Source organism: Hetaerina americana, unplaced genomic scaffold, assembly GCF_022747635.1.
Source record: "Hetaerina americana unplaced genomic scaffold, ioHetAmer1.1.p SCAF_8, whole genome shotgun sequence".
Lineage (NCBI taxonomy): Eukaryota > Metazoa > Arthropoda > Insecta > Odonata > Calopterygidae > Hetaerina > Hetaerina americana.
The window spans coordinates 84257884-84276837 of NW_027287427.1; the positions used below are offsets into that span (position 1 = coordinate 84257884).

The following is an 18954-nucleotide window of genomic DNA, read 5'->3' on the forward strand; positions in this document are numbered from 1 at the left end:
AAGGAAGCCCATGCATGTTAAGCTCCAACACATCATTCTATCTAATCTCAGCTCCAATAGAAAAATTGGCTAATCTTAGAACATAAACATACATCTTTTTTCAAATTATTTACATAATTATACATTATTTCCATTCTACATTACTCAATTTTTTATCCTCTTTTTTTTCATACAATGCCCTGTGGAAAAGTCAACCACCATTTGTTAGTTTTAGATTTAGCTTTAAACTGTTGATAATTTTTTTTATTTATGTTCAAATAAACTTAATGAAATATAAATTTGAAATTTTGAACTGTGAATGATAATCCTGTATTAGGGTAACATCATGTCAACAGACTGATGAACATCAATAATACCTAGTGACAGAATTAGAGGCAATGTATATATGTACATATTTTTATATTCCACACACACACACACACACACATATATATATATATATATATATATATATATATATATATATATATATATATATATATATATATTTATATTTATATTTATATGTGTGTGTGTGTAAATAATAAATATATATATATATATAAATATAAATAAATATATATATATATATATATATATATATATATATATATGTATGTGTGTATATATATATATATATATATATATATATATATATATATATATATATACACACATACATATATATATATTTATATTTATATATATATATATATATATATATATATATATATATATATATATGCATAACATAACTGGGTGCATGCATAACTCAATGGGTTTATTTTTTAACTTTCATAGCATTTTGAACGCATCACTTACCTATCTGGCAGTCTTGTGCTGTGCCATTAACGGTGTGGTTGATAAAAGCCTGAATTTCATCATGAGAGAGCTCCTTCCCATCCCGCTTCTTCTCGATGAGCTGAACAATAGAGTAGTTGTTTGATGACATCCCAAATTTTCCAACTGATATCGCTAATTCTGTAAAAGAACAACAATTCAGAGATATTAATGCAGGTTGTGCGAATATTTTTTCACGAAGTGTAACGGAATCAATGATTCACATCATTTTTGCATTCGTGATCTACTTGATTCCGCCTTCCCCACCTCTCCTGTGTTCGTCCTTTAAGTGTTTTCCTATCCCTTTTTCTGTTTCTACGTATAAATGAGTATTTGTTCGCCGTTTGGCGGGATTTCGTGTTTGACTGTGTATTAGGCCAATGTGGCTCGTCTCTTCTACTGGCTATGCGTGCCACGAAACGCACTGTTCTTATCCTTTATGATGTTGTATGATCCTTTACTACTCACCTTTCCTCTATGTGTCTTGTCTATTTCTCCTTCGGTGGGTGAAACATCTCCCTAACGCCATCTCTTGGCCAAAGAATCGGGGCACTTGGTTGCATAAAGCATCGCAGATCTCGGTGTAAATTACGTTTCCTGGATAGCTCAAGTGGTTAAGCGCCTCCGCCCGGCAAGTGGAAAGATCCGGAGTTCAAATCCCGGATATATATATGTGTATATATATATATATATATATATATATATATATATATATATATATATATATATATATATATATATACATTCAAACACGAAATCCCGCCAAACGGCGAATAAATACTCATATATACAGAAACATATATAAGGAAAAGGGATAGGAACACGTATAAAGGACGAACACAATAGAGGTGGGGATGGCGGAATCGAACGGATCACAAGAGTAAAAATATCTCCTCAACCGGGACTCGAACACCGGATCTTTCCACTTGCCGGGCGGATGCTCTTAACCACTTGAGCTATCGAGGATATGTAATTTACCCTGAGATCCGTGGGTCTTATATGTCGCCAAGCGATATATATATATATATATATATATATATATATATATATATATATATATATATATATATATATATATATGTCGAAACGTCAAATAACAAATTGTGAGTGTCCTTTCTTTGTGTCTCTATATTCTAAAATTCTACATCTGTGTTTTTATATATTTGTGCGTCGCCGAAGAGCGTTCCATTTCGAAGATATATATATAGTATATATATATATATATATATACATATATATATATATATATATACATATATATATATACAAATATATATATATATGGAAAAACTATGAATACTTTGTATATGCATGTCAAGTACCAATTATTCGAACATGACAATGATCATATTAGGCTTAAACTTACCTGTTATTAATTTTACCTATGACTATAGGTGAACTAAATGTGTAAATTATTATCATAGATTCTCAAATACATGGGTTAGTTCATAGCAACTAGCTATAGTTTTATTGCTCTCTATCATCTTCATTCCTTTCTGGAAGTTTTCATTCACTAATTCATTCTTTTCCTTCCTCTTTAAATGTTCGATTCCGTCATTCAGTCAGTTATTGTTTTCAGCAAACTATGGTGCCTCAGCATCTCTCCTCCTGAGTGACTTACAAATATGCCTCTCCTCACCCGAGAACCTCTTCATTACTCACTTCGTCTGTTTATCTTCTGTTCGTCATTCTTCTGATGCGCAAAATTTACACCTTTCCCATCTCCTCTCTCCTGATCCTTTTTTTCTCAATCCCCGGTATTTTCGGGAAATAAAGCTCCACGCATAATGAATATTACAAATGTTCTTCTTATGTCGGACTAGAAGTGCACTGTCGTCGCTTCTGATCGGTGAATAATTGCGATTTGTGTCATCCTCCATCTTTCGTCGCGATTCAAGGTCGAAGACGAGTCCGATAACGGGCAGGAGGAGACGAGGTTGATTCCCTCCGCGTGCGACGGTCACCGTTTCCAGAGCGTCCTCCGTAAATCAAGATGGTGAGTGTGCTCCTTTGGATGCCGGACTTGAACCGATGTCCGAGGCTGACCTCGCAGCTGGACTGCTGCCTCCTCCGACGCCCGCCAACCCCAGAAAGGGACCCGGACACTCTCACATGTCATCCCCGAAATTATATTTACGTATGTGTCGGTCCTTCCTGCGCCAGCGCCCAGAATAGGCATCTTTTACATTTCTTGCGCTGAATATGTGGCGGAGGTCATCCTTTCGGGTCGCCACTCCTTGCGCCTCTAAAACGGACGAATTGACACAATTTGTTCATTCGACCCGCGTTTAATCATGGCCATTTACGAAAAATATAGAGTTTCGGCTTTCAAAGTATAATTCTTCCGGGTTGATTCCTCAAGAAAGTAAATTACTCATTAAAAGCAACAAGTAAGGCCCCCTACAACTTCAATATTAATCTATGATAAATTAAAAGCGTGTTAACAAAATAGAAATCACCAATTGACCTTTTTTTGTCATGAACTGAAAAATTTTTTATTCAAATGATAATCGAATACAACCTGAAAAGTGGTTACGTCGGTATCTAAACAAATATTTCCATAAAGGTTTTCAATCTAATTTACTTGCCCTCTTACCTATTGGTTGCACTTAAATACTGACCACGAAAAAAATAAACTCGGAGTGCAAAAAATGAGTACCAAACCAGTGCAAAAATATGGTAATGGTTACGTTTGCGATCCAATCTTCTCCTGCTATACAAGAATTATCCTTTCAAATAATGTATAGTATATTAATCCGAAAAAAAACTTTGAGAATAGCACCATTCGTCGTGCGCAGATGATAGGTTCCAAACTTAATAGTATTTTTTTAGGGGCCGCAGTGCATTGAAAATATCACCGCAGTCGTTTTCGGGCTGGTTGATCCCTATTTGCACTCCGTACTCCCTTCTCTCCACGCTCGAAGTCAGATGCTCGACTAGCGAGATGCTCCGCCCATTGATGATTAGTGCCTCGACGGCACGCCTCCGTCGTCCGGAAGGCTCAAACGAACGTGGACTGAGATGGTACGAATCGCGGAGAGTTGCCCTCGAAACATTTGTCACAATATGGGGCGGCTTTCGTGGAATGATCTCCACACCTGGAGTCGTGGTGGGTGACTGGGGACATTAAATGCTGCGACTGACGTACAAACGCTTGGTGCGTCCAGCACAGGAAAAGGAAATACTGCGGAAAAAACCAACATCCTTAAGCATGATGAACAAATCCAAATAAATGTATACCTCCTTGGAAAAGAGGTTAGCTAGATCACCTGTAAATTAAACAGGAACTTTAGAATACAAAATTTTTATAAAGAGTATCGGAAAAAGTTTCGGAAAATGCATTTATTTCAGATATTGCTACAATGCCTCAAAATTCTTCAAATCCCTTGATCGTTCACACACTTTTGCCAGCAGTTTTTCCACGATTCGAAGGCTTCCTGGTTGGCAGATTCCGGAAGGTCCTTAAGGGTACGCGTGCAAGCTTCTTTGATGGTACTTGGGGTCCCATGGTGGTGTCCTTTGAGGGAGGATTTCACTTTTGGGAATAGGAAATACTCTGCTGGTGCCAATTCGGGAATGTAAGAAGTTTGGGAAATATCCATCTGATATACTTATATTGGTGCGGGCCGCGGTAGTTCAGGGGATAGAGCGTTGGAAAACTGACCAGAGGGTCCCGGGTTCGGTTCCCGGGCAAGTCTCTGGGTACCTCCAGCTCCACCCAAGCTATGCGATTTTTCGGGTGCCAGGTCTTCCTGGGAAACCATAACCGGCATAGGGAAAGGAACAGGCCCCCCTACCCTGATGTGTGAATTTCACACGCCGTCTGGCTTAGTACTGGGTGAACTCTGTCATCACCTACCAAACCGACCTTCGGGTTGATTACAGGGTTTATGGTTACACTTAGATTGAGTAGACTCAAAAACTAGTAATATAGTCGTCCCATAGCCCCCGTGAGTTGCACAATCGACAAAAAGCGTTACCTAAGGTTGTCGATGTGTGTATTACTAATCCAATTCTTAATTAGTATTGGTAATCACATTATCTGTATGCTCTTTCGATGATGAATCATTATCAGTTACATATCAGCCAAATTCTTTCGTTTAGACGTGACTATCCATAAATTCTCTTTGCAATTTCAAACCCTGACTTACTGCTCCCTTTTTTCATATTTACGGCAAGGCAACACCTTCCGAGATTGATCAGAAAAAATCAGGTATCCTGAAACGCACACATAATTCTCTAAACGCGTTTTTTTTCATGCCGCCGATTTTCGTGCGAAAGGTCCTCATTTGAAATGTTTACAATATTGATCAATTTTTTGTTAAAATGAAACTTTTGTTCATGGAATAGGTCTTGACCTGAGTTTTAAGTTGATAAATTGTCTTGTCTCCAATGAATAGGGTTGTCATTTCACTGTCACATATTCGAAGGAAAACTATGAACAATGCTTCATGATAGATGTTTTCATAATATACAAATTCATAAGTTCTTCATTGAATCTGTCCGCTCGATGTATCTATTTCACTGCTTATGCCCCCTTTATAGAAACCTTTTTTGTTCCTTTCTTGCTTTTGCGCTTCCGTTCCTCTAGTAAGAGGACATGTTTAATTTCCAGGAACGATAAATCCTTATTACGAGAGGGTCTTAAGGGCAGGGCATTCATTCCTTCTTGAAGAGAGGTCGTCAAGAACTTATTGAAGACAAACAAAGAAGAATCGGTTCACTGTATTTTTCATTTAAAAGATCGTAAACAGAATATCAAAGAAGAATTCACTCAGAGAATTTATAAACAAATATTTTCCGTTACTCGGCTTAAATATAGCAATTATGCCTCCGAAAATGTATGGCTTAGTGTGATAACTTGTATAAATTGAAAAGCGTCTCTTTTGCTAAGAGTTTCCCTATTTTTGCCAATAATGAATGACACATATACTATGAGATGAGCGTGGGAGCGTAGGCGTTTCCCAGTGACTGCTCCCCTCCCTATGGGTTGCTGATAACAGCCTTGGTGGAAAAGATAGCATTTCGCACCACTCGAGGTTCATCGCTATGGAATTCAGTACCTTTTCAATAGAAAACTCCGGGAATGGTGTTTTCCAATATCCTTTGAGGCGAACCCGGAGCTTGTACGTTTAAAAACATCGAATTTGGCCAACGTGCTGAAAATCTTTTTCAAATTTAATTTGAATTGGCAAATGGGTTTCAAAGTATGTTCTCTCAAAGAAAAATACGATTACATCAATAGTTAGTGGAAATACAAATATTATATTAGCAGTGGCACCAAGTATTCGGTCGGTTACTAGACAGAATGATGGTACATAAATAATAGAGCGTGACGTCAGGAATAGAACTGACAGGGGAACCGGTCGAGTCGACTAATCTCAGCGTTGATGATCATTGTAAGAATCCAAAAGTTTGGTTTTAATAGTCGAGGGTAGATCTCTCCCTTGTTCGAATATGTGTGACGGCATTCGGAATTCAGACATAGGAGTAGAGATGGGAGCGGTCTCTTTGCCTGCACTACCCACAATGTCTCTGGAAGATCTCGCACCAAAATATTACTCAACTTGGCGAAGAGGCGTCTGGGTTCCATTCTTGGTGTCTCTGGGCACCAAGAATTCTTGAATAAGTCCTCTTTTGGCCAAATAATTGAGGCACTTGCTTGTATTTACCACAAGTCCATTGACCGTCACGTTCCCATACCCCATCACTATCTATTGTTTCCCTCCTGGAAAACCCTCCATTATTTCCTATAACAAATTGTTAACCCTGTCGACTTCTTCCTCTCTATGATTGCTTGGTAGCATCCAGACGTGAATAATGAGTGTAGGTTTCTCACCTTATCTCTTCCTATCATACTCAATAGTCAAGTCATCAAAATCCCCTTTTCCGCTACCCAACTAAGCCTCCTCCCTAAATGTCACGCCTACATCTTCCAACATTCACGCGAACTCACACGTAATTTCCTCTACCGCTACCTACTCCTATTTAGCCCACATCGAATCAATCAGCTATTTCTTGCCAAATATTATTTAGTTGAGTCCCTTATTTTTCTCCCTGTTATGGGGTCCATGAAATACTAAAATATCATGCAACAACGAATTTGAAATGGATTACCTAGAGATATTGTCCTTTGTTGTTAAAATTAAGTATCTCGTCATATATTCTGTTGAAAAAAAATGCAACAACGTAGCACTCACCCTATGACCCCCAGCTTCCCAAAATGAACCCAAACCCCTCTCATGGCATCACACCACACTCACTTCAATTAACTACCCAAATAAATAAAGCAAATAACCCCGTACATAACATTTTATCCAGCATTAAATCACCCCCAAAACGAATATCCGCATTAATAGACCATCGCCTTCAACACACAATGACTTCCCTCCCTTCCCACATCAAAGATTCGCACCATCTGATTCCTCAAAATATTAACTTTCTCACAGCCACAATAGATGTCACCTCTCTCCACACCTCCATCCACCACAAAGAAGACCTTGAGTCCCTTAAATATTGCAACTCCCTACGACCCACAACACAAACTCCTTCAACGGATTCTCTCATTGAACTGGCTCAACTCGCTCTCACAAAAAATGCCTTCAATTTTGACAATACGAGGAAATTCAATTTACAAACAAAAATCACTGTAATGGTTACGCGTGTGGCTCCTGCACACGCCAAAATGCAAGTGGGAAAACTCAAGGATACCTTCCTTCAACATCAAACCCTTAGATCACTCTTCTGGGCCAACTGCTTCGATGACACCTTCCTTCTTTCGTCCCACGGACGTGAAACATTATCCTACTTGATTTCCACTCTCAACTCTTCCTTCTCGGTATCTTGTACATCATCTGTATCTGACTCAACTATTACTTTCCTCGATATCGACATTCACTTACAAAATAATAAATGCAACACCTCAGTCCTCATTAAACCGGTCCAATACCTTCATTTCAATAGCTCCCACCCATCACACACAAAATGCTCCATTTCTTTTTCAATGTCAGTCCGTTGCATCCGTGTCTACACCAACATCCTCTCCCAACATAAATACACTAACCGCCCAAAATTTCCTACTCGTATAATCACCACATTCTTCCCGGAAACCCGCAAAAGCAAACACATAATCCTCTATAAAACTCTACCCCATTATACAACAAAATCAGTCTGATATCACTTTATTTCCACATCGCCCACCTGTCTTATTTAAACGCCCATCGAACTAGCGGGACATCTTTAAATCTGTAAGGCTAACGTCCACGTGGCAAAAGCTGCCCTCGTTTTTGACCCACCACCTTCCTGATTCCAAAATTCCAGCTCAAAAAGCATTCCTTTGCCACTTGCACCTCAAAAAACTTAATCTACTACCGCTCCTGTAAACTTCTGTCCTACCCTCTACGTAGGTGAATGCCCTTCCACTCTTTCCCTCCGCATAAGCAATCATCGTTACTCTACTAAATCTCCCGCCTTCTTTAATTATCCCATCCGACTCACGCTGGTTCCCATTACCAATCTATTGACAACTCTTTTTCGGTTTTTGAAACCTTCCACGAATCCGCAAACAGTGTAGAAATGAAAGCACTTGAGATGGCTCACATATGGGAGCTAAACTCTATCAAGCTTCCCGGAGTGAATAAAAAACCATAAACACACTAATCAACCCGAAGGTCGGTTTGGCAGGTGATGGTAGAGTTCACCCAGTGCTAAGCCCGATGGCATGTGAAATTCACATATCAGGGTAGGGGGGCCAGTTCCTTTCCTTGTGCCGGTTATGGCTTCGTAGGAAGATCTGGTACCCGAAAAATCACATAGCTCGGGTAAAGCTGCAGATGCCCAGAGAAGCTTGCCCGGGAATCGAACTCGGGCCCTCCGGTCAATAGTCCAACGCTCTACCAATGGACAATTGCGACCCACCCGGCATCAATATCGACCACTAAAACTATCCAACCGCCTCCACCCTCTCTCGCCTCCTTGTCGTTGGGCACCTCTTTAATTTAGCTATAGGCGTGCTGAATGAGGAGTGGCATTTGCTAAAACAAGATCATTTGTAAGTATGCAACATTTTCCTTTTGGATAAATGGCGATGCAACAAAATCAAATTTTCCAGACTTTCATAGTCTATTAACCACTTGTCGCGGTTAGCGCCTGAACTAAACGTTTCCCCTCTCGCTGAATCTAAGAAACAAAAAAATTGTAATCGATATAATGCTATTATGTCCTAGATATCCAATCTATGTCTTGTTCTAATCTTTGAGCTAAATTTTAAAAAAACTGTTTATCACGTGCGTGGACATGACTGCCCATTGCTGATCGTAGTGACAGCAGCAAGAAGCCACGCTCCTCTTTAAGGAGCGACGGAAACTAACAGACAAAATCTGGTACCGTTCCGGTTAGTGATAAGAAGAATATTCCCTTCGTAGTATTTCTCAAAGCTGTGCGTGATTGTATGTATGAGTATTTATGTTAAACACACACACATTGTAATGTGTGTGTTATACACACACACATTACAATTCCTACGCGATTGCTGTGATAACTATTTTTATCTCTAATCGTGCGAGGAAAAAACGACATTTTGAATATATCCGTTTTACTATCAATCCCCCTTATTTTATACACGTGATCTGATCTATCACAGTAAGTCGGAGTCTGTAATATGTCTTCTACATCCTCAGGTAATTTTCCTGCTTCGAATTAACGTAATAAATTTAACCTGTATTTCAACCTATGGCTTTTCATAAACCTAGCTGCTCTACGTTGCTCTCTAATTAGTTCCAGAACTAAGCCGTGAGGTCTATCCCATACACCCGCAGAATACTCTTGGTGAGGCCTAATTAACGTGAAATAGCAAATTTCCTTGACTCTCTCATTACAATTCCCAAGTATCCTTTTATGAATCCAAAGTTTTATTTTCTAACCCGCAAATTTCACGAATGTTTTTTACATATTCTTAGTCATCGTTATACCCAAGTATTTTACCGATTTTACGTTTGCCCCGGTGAGTATGGTCTGGTTGTTTTCGGGTGAAATACTCTTCGATGTATATTACAGTCATGGCTTATAATATTTCAAACTCCCAAGCGATAATGTGATTTCGAACAAGCAGACAGCAGCTAGGTGACCGAGTATCTCCCGTTAATCAAAGATATGAGCAATTAAAATCCCTGTAGTTAGCTATGACTATAAATATAGGTTTAATTATTTACAATTACGAAATCTAAGCATTTGGCTTGCAGCGAACTATAAATATACATCATGTGTGTATATATATACATACATATATATATATATATATATATATATATATATATATATATATATATATATATATATATACACACATTCAAACACGAAATCCCGCCAAACGGCGAATAAATACTCATATATACAGAAACAGTTATAAGGAAAAGGGATAGGAACACATATAAAGGACGAACACAATAGAGGTGGGGAAGGCGGAATCGAACGGTTCACTAGAGTAAAAATATTTCCTCAACCGGGACTCGAACACCGGATCTTTCCACTTGCCGGGCGGATGCTCTTAACCACTTGAGCTATCGAGGATAGTCAATTTACCCTGAGATCCGTGGGTCTAATATGTCGCCAAGCGCCCCGATTCTTTCAGCCAAGAGATGGCGTCAGGGGGCTGTTTCGCCCACCAAAGGAGAAATAGACAATACACAAGGAAAGGAAAGGACAGTGGGTTAGAATTCATACAGCATCATACAGGAAAGGAACAGTGCGTTTTGTGGCACGCATAGCCAGAAGAAAGAGATGAGCCACATTGGCCAAATACACATTCAAACACGAAATCCCGCCAAACGGCGAATAAATACTCATATATACAGAAACAGTTATAAGGAAAAGGGATAGGAACACATATAAAGGACGAACACAATAGAGGTGGGGAAGGCGGAATCGAACGGTTCACTAGAGTTGTTCGTCCTTTATATGTGTTCCTATCCCTTTTCCTTATAACTGTTTCTGTATATATGAGTATATATATATATATAATTTCACATTGATGAAAACATTTAAACACAGAAACACAAAGAAAGGGCACTCACATATGTAGTTCTGACGTTCCGACGGCACGGCCGTCATCATCAGATGATGACGGCCGTATCTTAATAAATGTTTTCACATATTTGTGCGTCGGAGAAGAGTATTCTGTTTCGAAGAGAAAAAATATATGCATACAAAAATATAGGTATGTTTATTTTTTTATACATAAATAAATATATATGCACATTAGGTATATTTATAGTTGTAGACAAACAAAGCTAACTATTGCTCATATCTTTGATAAACGGGAGATAAAATCTTAAATGGATAATTATAAATCAATATTGAAATGAGTGCAAGACTAACGGCCTCGCTGCAAGACAAATGCTTAGATTTCGTTATTGATAAATAATTAAACCTGACGAGAAATATATATTGGCTCGAATTCGTATATCAGAATTTAGCATTGAGAGAAGAGTTCCGTTAGTAAAAAAGTATTTACAAAGAGGAAGCATCAGTTTACCCATTATCTTTACGCCAATGCGCCGAAGAAAATATTTCTATAGGCCTTCAAGCCAGCGCGGTGCTGTTAAGAAACGCCCTTTCAAGAAAGTTTACGAACTATCTCCACACTGTCGCAATACTGAGTGCCCCAAGAGTGATTTGAAAATTGATACGTCGTCAATGAAAGAGATGATCGAGTGGAGAATGCGGTAGACCTTTTATTTAATATGTGGGTGGATTTTTTTCGTGCTTTTAAATGCCTAATTTCCCGCAATTAGCATGAAGCTTAATGTAATCTAGGAGTATAGGCTATTCTGCGCTGGAATATTGATTAAATTTTTCTCAGCTGGAGTGACAGTTTCATGCACAAAATATGTCCGTCGAAACGGTTCCTCCATTTCTCACACAAATCTTGTTTAAAATTAAAACTGAACTTTTGAACTTTTCGAACTTATGAACTGGAAATTTTGAAACTGTTGGATGAAGGGATTTTTGCATGAGTGTGTGCGCCACTGTGGGTGTAGTTTTTCATTTTGTGAATTTTGCACGTAGTATTTTCCCTATTTACGGGTGGTGACCTAACACCCCCCGCCACACGCCCTTGCGGCGGCTTGCGGGGTATTATATAGATGTAGATGTAGAATTTTGCTTATTCGTGCTACCACTTTTTTCGCAAAATAATACCACTTGAAATTTTTTCCTCCTTTTGAGAGAAGGATATCATTAATTTAATATCAGAACTCTGCCATTTACCATCTACATGTATGCAACAATTTCATTGATTTTCATCAATTTGATTGATGTGTGGTGTATTATATTATATGTAATAGCTTAATTTTTTTTTAATTTATCTTTTTTTTCCGGTGATTAATGGTTGTAAATGGGATGGGGATTCGCTTGTTTTGTTAAAGAGATTTGTGTTTTGAAGTCTGATTTTATGAAACATCTTTTGCGATTATTTTGGGACTTGTGTGCCACCTGAAAATGTCTATCAGCACATGTGTATTTTTAATAATAATAATAACATTGAAAAACGTTCAAATATGTACGTACATGCATTTAAACCCCTCGTCTTTGCATTAAACGTACATAATCCGTCTTAACAGGAAATAGATTCAATTTCATTCATGTCGCAGAATATCTAACACATCGATTATTAAAATAAAAATGTGAAGCAAATGAATGTGGTGTCCTACATCCGTGGAATAGGTGCGTATCATTGAATCATGACACTCGGTCACCCAGCTGCTGTCTGCATGTTCGAAATCAACGCTGTCGCTGGGGAGCTCGTCATTATATAACCGATGACACTCATGTCTACATAAATACTTCTTGATCCACCACAAATGTGTGACCAGATGTTACGGATAAAGAATAAGGTAAAATAATGGAGAGGACGGGACAAGGGAAAAAATGTAAACTAAAAACTTACAAAAAAAAACGTAAAAAGTAAAATCTTTAACCAAATGAATTTTTTCACCGTCAAATATTTCCCCCGTGCATCAAAATGTGTTATAACTCATTGCTTGAAAATAAACGTGAACGGCAATATTCCAGTGGCATCACCTTGTGAAATAAAACTCTCCATAAAGCCCTTGGCTCGGTATCGAAGCGCAGTTCCATTCCGATGACTTTGATGCTGGTACTGAATCGGAGCGTTTGCGCGTGTCCTTCCCACGGCTCGCGACACAAGAGGCGCTGTGGGTGGTGAGTTGGTTGTTATGGAAACAGAACACGAATGGCATTCGCATTGTGTGTATACTTAAGTGCGCCTTTAAGCACGTACTTTTGATCGGGAAATATCCCTCTTAGACTCTTTATAGCCTTAAGCCCCAGCGTGTAAGTCCTTCCATTTTCGCCGAGTAATCCAAAATGCAATATATGTTTTTCTACATACTCTGCTACGTTTTCCATACACTTCAGCACAATGCCAATAAAACCATCAAAACCAGAATAATCTCCTTAACGACTGGCTTTGATATTCGAGGGTTTATCTCACCCCTTATTCAAAATTCCGATGGTGGTATGAAGTTCATATATCAATAGTCTGAACCAAGGGAGAGATTATGAATATCGAGGAAGAAATCTCCGCATTGCTATCGTTATTTGAGGTAATTGTGGTGAATATTCCACCGCTTTTTTTACTTTTGCAAGATTTGCGAGCAAAAATGAAGGGGAAAAAATTTCAATGAACTTCGACCACGGCCACGCGCCTGAAATGTGCATTGAGCTTTCATCAGTTCGGCTGTACCCAGAAGCATCGGTTCCAGTGGTTCTGCTAAGCACTCTATCTGGTCTGAGCCAGTGAAAGCTCTCTACCCACCGATTGCCGCCCCTGACGACACTGCAACGCCCCTCGGCATGGTATGCCTTCGACTATTTCTGAGTTTTCGAAAGCACTTCATTTTCAGTGGGTGAAGATGATCGAAGGATCAAGAATATGATCGAATTCCTAAGTACGAACAAGTTTTATCGAGTGACATTATAATAGTTGATATTTTTAATGTCGAGATAAATTCGTCATTGGCGTGGAAACAATATTGCATTGAAAATGTGTCAAGACTACAATATGCGGGTTTGATTATCAGCTTCTCAAGTTCATTCGTAACTAAAATTGAATGATTTCAACGGACAAGTTCAGGCCAAACAAAGACAAAACTCAAGGTACAAAGGGGGCTTGTCCAATGGCACCTTGAGAATGCCAGGGTCTTCCAGGTGATCCGAAAGATAAAAACCTTCTTTTTCGTGGCGACTGAGTTTGAAAGGTTTGAAACCGATCGAAATAATTCCTATCAAGCGTCGGACGCGAATCCATTGGTTGGCAAACAGCAGCCAATAATTTCAACCAAAAATTTTAATTTATTCGTGTGACAGTGGTCACACGCGTGAATTGGATGACGTCGATGCCCTTACTTCAGTAATAGGGGTCAACAATTTCTAATCATTCCTGGGTAAGCATTTAGGAGAGAAAATTTTCATTTGTAAATAAAGCTTTTTAATAATCCCCCCCCCCCCGATAACTTGGCATAGTTCCCCGCACGTGCATTTGCAACGTCGCCTGTATTGCTCCAACGCAGCATCCCGTGCCTCTCACAACTCTCCAGCATGGAAGGAGCAGTTACAAGGTCAGTGTTTCGTGGATGACGAGGAAGTGGCATAGGCCCAGCGCTCTCTTCTTGAAGGGCAGAGAACGACCTTCTTTGCAGAGGCACTCGAGAATTCAAACGACTATAAACTTGGATTTAACAGGAAATAAAGAAGATAAGTGAATAGCCTGCCTTCTTTCATCTTCGTTTAATTAATTTTCATCCATCGCCCAGACCTGACTGTGAAGCCGAAAGCTGTTATCCTTGACCTTCCATCATGTTCCAAAATGGAAATGAACCAGTAAAAGTTAAGTTTGCAAAACTGACAAATCCATGGTAATTCAGGCCCACAAAGAATGCAAAATCAATTTTAACTCACACATATGCAAATACATGTATTAGCAACTAACATACACATGCACATGATCCCACGAATATACCTTAGGTCTACGCAGTGTTTAATCTTGTCCTCACTTGTAAATCGAATGTCTTTATTATTTCTATAATGACTCTGATTTCTTACAACTATTATGATTCCTGTTTGTCCGAGGAAAGAACGAATATTTATATCTCTTTGTACTAGAGTCTATCTACCTTTCTCATCTTTATGGTCTAACCTACCCAAATAGTTTGCGGCCATGATAATTCCCTTTGGTTCATTGTTAAACCGGTGTATCCTGAACCTTGCTAAAAGACGATATTTACCGATAAATCTGGAAATTGACTATTGCTTTGAAATCATATAGTTTTTCAAGTAAATTATTACATTTACATGATATACCGCAACCCGCCGCAATGGCGAGTGGCAGGGTGTGTTAGATCACCAACCGTGCATACACAATTCCAATCATATCACCTCTACACAAATATTAATTTGATCATGCACTCAAAAAAAGTTAATAGCACGAAGGAAAGAGTACTTACATGCAACAATATTCAATAACAGCTTAAGTATATTCAAATAATGCAGTAGAATTGCTAAAAATATGGAGCTGTTAAAAAAAATAACGTGCAGGAATGGAAAAAATAGATAAACTGCCAATTCTAATTATCTTCTAGACGATTGCTGTAGCATCTATTTTTATCTCTGACAGCACGACGAAAAAACGGCATTTCATATCTATCAGTTCTACTATCAATCTCCCTGATTTTACGCACGTGATATGATCTGCCATAGTAAGTCGGAGCTTGCAATATATCTTTAACATCCTCAGATAAGTAATCTAAGTCGTGACACTGCTACCTTGTTCATCACAACTGTTCACAAACCTAACTTTCTCTCTTTTTAGTTCCAAAATCAAGCCTACATGGTGAGGATCCCATGCACAAATATTTTACCGATCATACATTTGCCTGTTGGATCTCTTTATGGTGTAATTGTTTTCGGGTGAAATACTCTTACTCCAAAAATGTATCGTATCACATTTTTTTTCAAATTCAATTCTAACTCCCATGTCTCGCACTACTTTTGGATAGCATTTAGGTCTTTAGCTAATGATACTTTATCTTCATGACTGGGTATTTCCCTATACATCACTGCATCGTCAGCAAATAGACGACATGTACTGGAAACCTGAGACCTGATGTCATGAACGTGTAGCAGGAGCAATAGCGGACCTTCCCTGAGGGCACTTGATGTGACTCTTATCCATTACGCATATGAATCATTACAAGTATCGCATATCAGTCATATAAATCAAATATCAATTCAATCATACACTGGAACAAAGTTATTCGCACGAAAGAAGGTACTTACACGTAAGAATTTCCAATGACTGGATAAATTTGAGAGAAACGATGATTAGCCATTGTGATTTCCACAATGGTATTTTTATTCGCTCTTTGGATAAAGTTTATGTGTGTTCATTTAGTGTGAATAAAAATACTATAGTGGAAATCAAAACTGTCAATTATAAATTTTTTCCAAGATGGAAAGTTTCCAAAAAGTTAAGTCTGAAACTATACGGTTGGGTATTTTTAATTTGCACGTCTTTTTTGGGTATTTAATGAATACTTTTTTTTCCTTTTTCTTAATCATTTAACCACCCTTCCTCTCCCTTATACCTTAACCATCCAACTTCGTTCTTGCTAGTATTACTATCTATTCCCTTCCGGTTGAGCCTTCCTTTGTGACCTCTTGTGATAGTGAACCAGATAACAGTAGGCATATGTGAATAGGGGACATAGTCTGACACTATGTCAGGACAATGTTGAGATTAGACATTTGAACGGAGCACCCGCACAGCTTCCCAATTACTTGGAAAATCAAGCCAAGGATGTTGTTTGCTACATAAAGGAAAGTTTAATTACTTGTTCAACTAAAATTCAATTATGCATCCATTTAACATATTAATATGAGCACAATTAATACCACTATTTCCATTCCTAGGCATAGGGCTGTGTTACTGACTGGGTCAAAAGCCCAATAAACATCACGTACGTTAAAATCCCCCTGGAGCAAAGTCTGTTAGTTCAATCCTCCGGCAAGAACTCCAGGGAAGCTTGCAGCTCTTCGAGATCACTTTGGGAGAGTGGAGGAGTAAGGTAAACTCATTCTATAAAAAACCTCATGAGTAGTAAGGGCCTCAGAGCAAGTTCCCTTTGCCCGGTTAGATTATCCGAATGAAACGAGAGGAAATCGGCCCCTGCGCCGATAGGCTCAAATGATATTTCCCACCCCTCCCGCACGATTGGCAGTCACGCGAAGACTTGATTGGACCGCCGAAATTAGGGTTAGTACACCCGTCACTAGTAATTTGTCTCACCTCCGCTGAACACTTCACCACACCAGATCAGGCTAACGCTTTAACTAATAGGTAACCATCATCGACAGCAAATAGGAAATCAATAGTCAAGGAACCAACACTATCACCAATGTAGGCTAGACCAACTGTAGAAGAGAGGAAAGCACTTCAGAACGCATTTATACACATTAATGCCCTTGTTTCCCTTCATATACATCTACAATACCCCGCGGTCTACCGCAAAGGCGTTTGGCAAGGGGTGCAAGCACCAGGATGGATGGATAAAGGATCTACATCATTTTTCCACCGAGGGGAGTCTGGAGGAGCGGCGATCAAGGGATGCAATTTAATGATGGCCTTCCCCCCCCCCTCCCAAGTGGGCTCTCTATCTTTCCAATAGGGAGGGAAAGGCAAAGGAATATGCATCACCCTTCCATCATTCGAGTCATAATAGAACGAAAATTAAGAACCCCAATAATTAAAATGAAAAGAAACTGTCAAAATTTACCATTTCTATTAAATGGTCATGGCGGGACTAGAATAGGGATGTTGAACGGAATGAAGGGGGAGGAAGAAAGTGTACGGAGATGAATAGGGGGTCGTTGTTGAGTAGGATATTAGGTCATGTTCTATTGGGAGAGGCAAAGAAATTTTTTATTAGCTTGGGTCCATCTAAAACCTACCTTTACTGGTAGATTACCTATAATGATAATATACCCACAATCACATTGGTGTCAAAGCACCCCTTGCCACTCACCACCGCAGTGGAGATGAAAGGTGGTGTTTCCCATTGGGAAACTAAATAAGAAAAACGGGGGCAAAAGGTAATGAATGAACTTTTAGAATTAAGGAGTTGTCCTCGACGTGTGAGCGGAGCCAAGGATTTTGGTGTTAGGAGGCGTTTAACCCCAGAATATTTCTGAACGCTATAAAATGGCTCCCCGTCCCTCTTAGCTGGGCTTCCGAACTCGCACGTGAAACGCTTTGACGATTAAATATTTTAGGAATTAGTCATAGCCACGACTTGAATTATTTGGTGTGTTACAGTCTAGGATGCAAATGCGTTCTTGAATAGCAAAGACGGCGACTTGACTCGGTTACCACAAAAATAGGTGGACTACCCACATTTACTTCGCCACATTATATTTTTTTATTTTGATGAATGAGATAGTAAAAAATTGAAATGTCAGCACTCACCCAATGGAACCTGAAATTCCTTCTCGATCGACGGGGGCGCGCGTTTAACGAGTTGCCGTTCGGGGATCTGAGACAACTCTTTATCTGGACGGTCAACACCAGGACGGGCCTATTATATATGTGCTATACTTCACATTTAACATCCGCTAGTTCCAACATTTTAAATGTCTGAGGCGCTGCTGGTCGCATGTCATTCCATACAGTACCGCTTTCGACACAGAGATGACGCTAAAGTTTGATAACCGCGGGCTTTTCGTATTTGGATTTTGTTCACACGTACTTCCTAATTACTTATCCGTTCGTTTTTTAATGAAAAAGTGAAAATCTGCGGTTGTATTGATACTGCATTGGTAAATATTAATTTTATTTAGCTAATTTTCATGTGAAATATACGACTTCTGAATATTAATTCTTTCTCTTTGTATTTCCATGCATAGGTAAGGCAATTCTGGAGGGGATAAAATAAATAGCAATACAAAACAAACAAGAGATAATATATTTATTCCGGTTTTAGCTGCACAATTCATCAAAATTGCAATATTAAATCTTTTATCAACAAATTGGCAGAAGGTAAATGATAAAATTTGATTACAAAG

General features: G+C 38.8%; 1 protein-coding gene across 1 annotated transcript in view; it reads right to left on the bottom strand.

Moving 5' to 3' along the window:
* LOC139697701 (thymidine phosphorylase-like) overlaps positions 1-18461 on the bottom strand; it is a 41132-nt gene extending 22671 nt beyond the window's left edge. The window contains exons 1-2 of the mRNA XM_071596524.1: positions 18359-18461; positions 802-960 (exon numbers count right to left, since the gene is read on the bottom strand). Coding sequence (XP_071452625.1) covers positions 802-931 — 130 coding nt within the window. The 5' untranslated portion in view covers positions 932-960; positions 18359-18461. The remainder of the gene's footprint in view (positions 1-801; positions 961-18358) is intronic.
* Between the last annotated feature and the right edge of the window lie 493 nt (positions 18462-18954).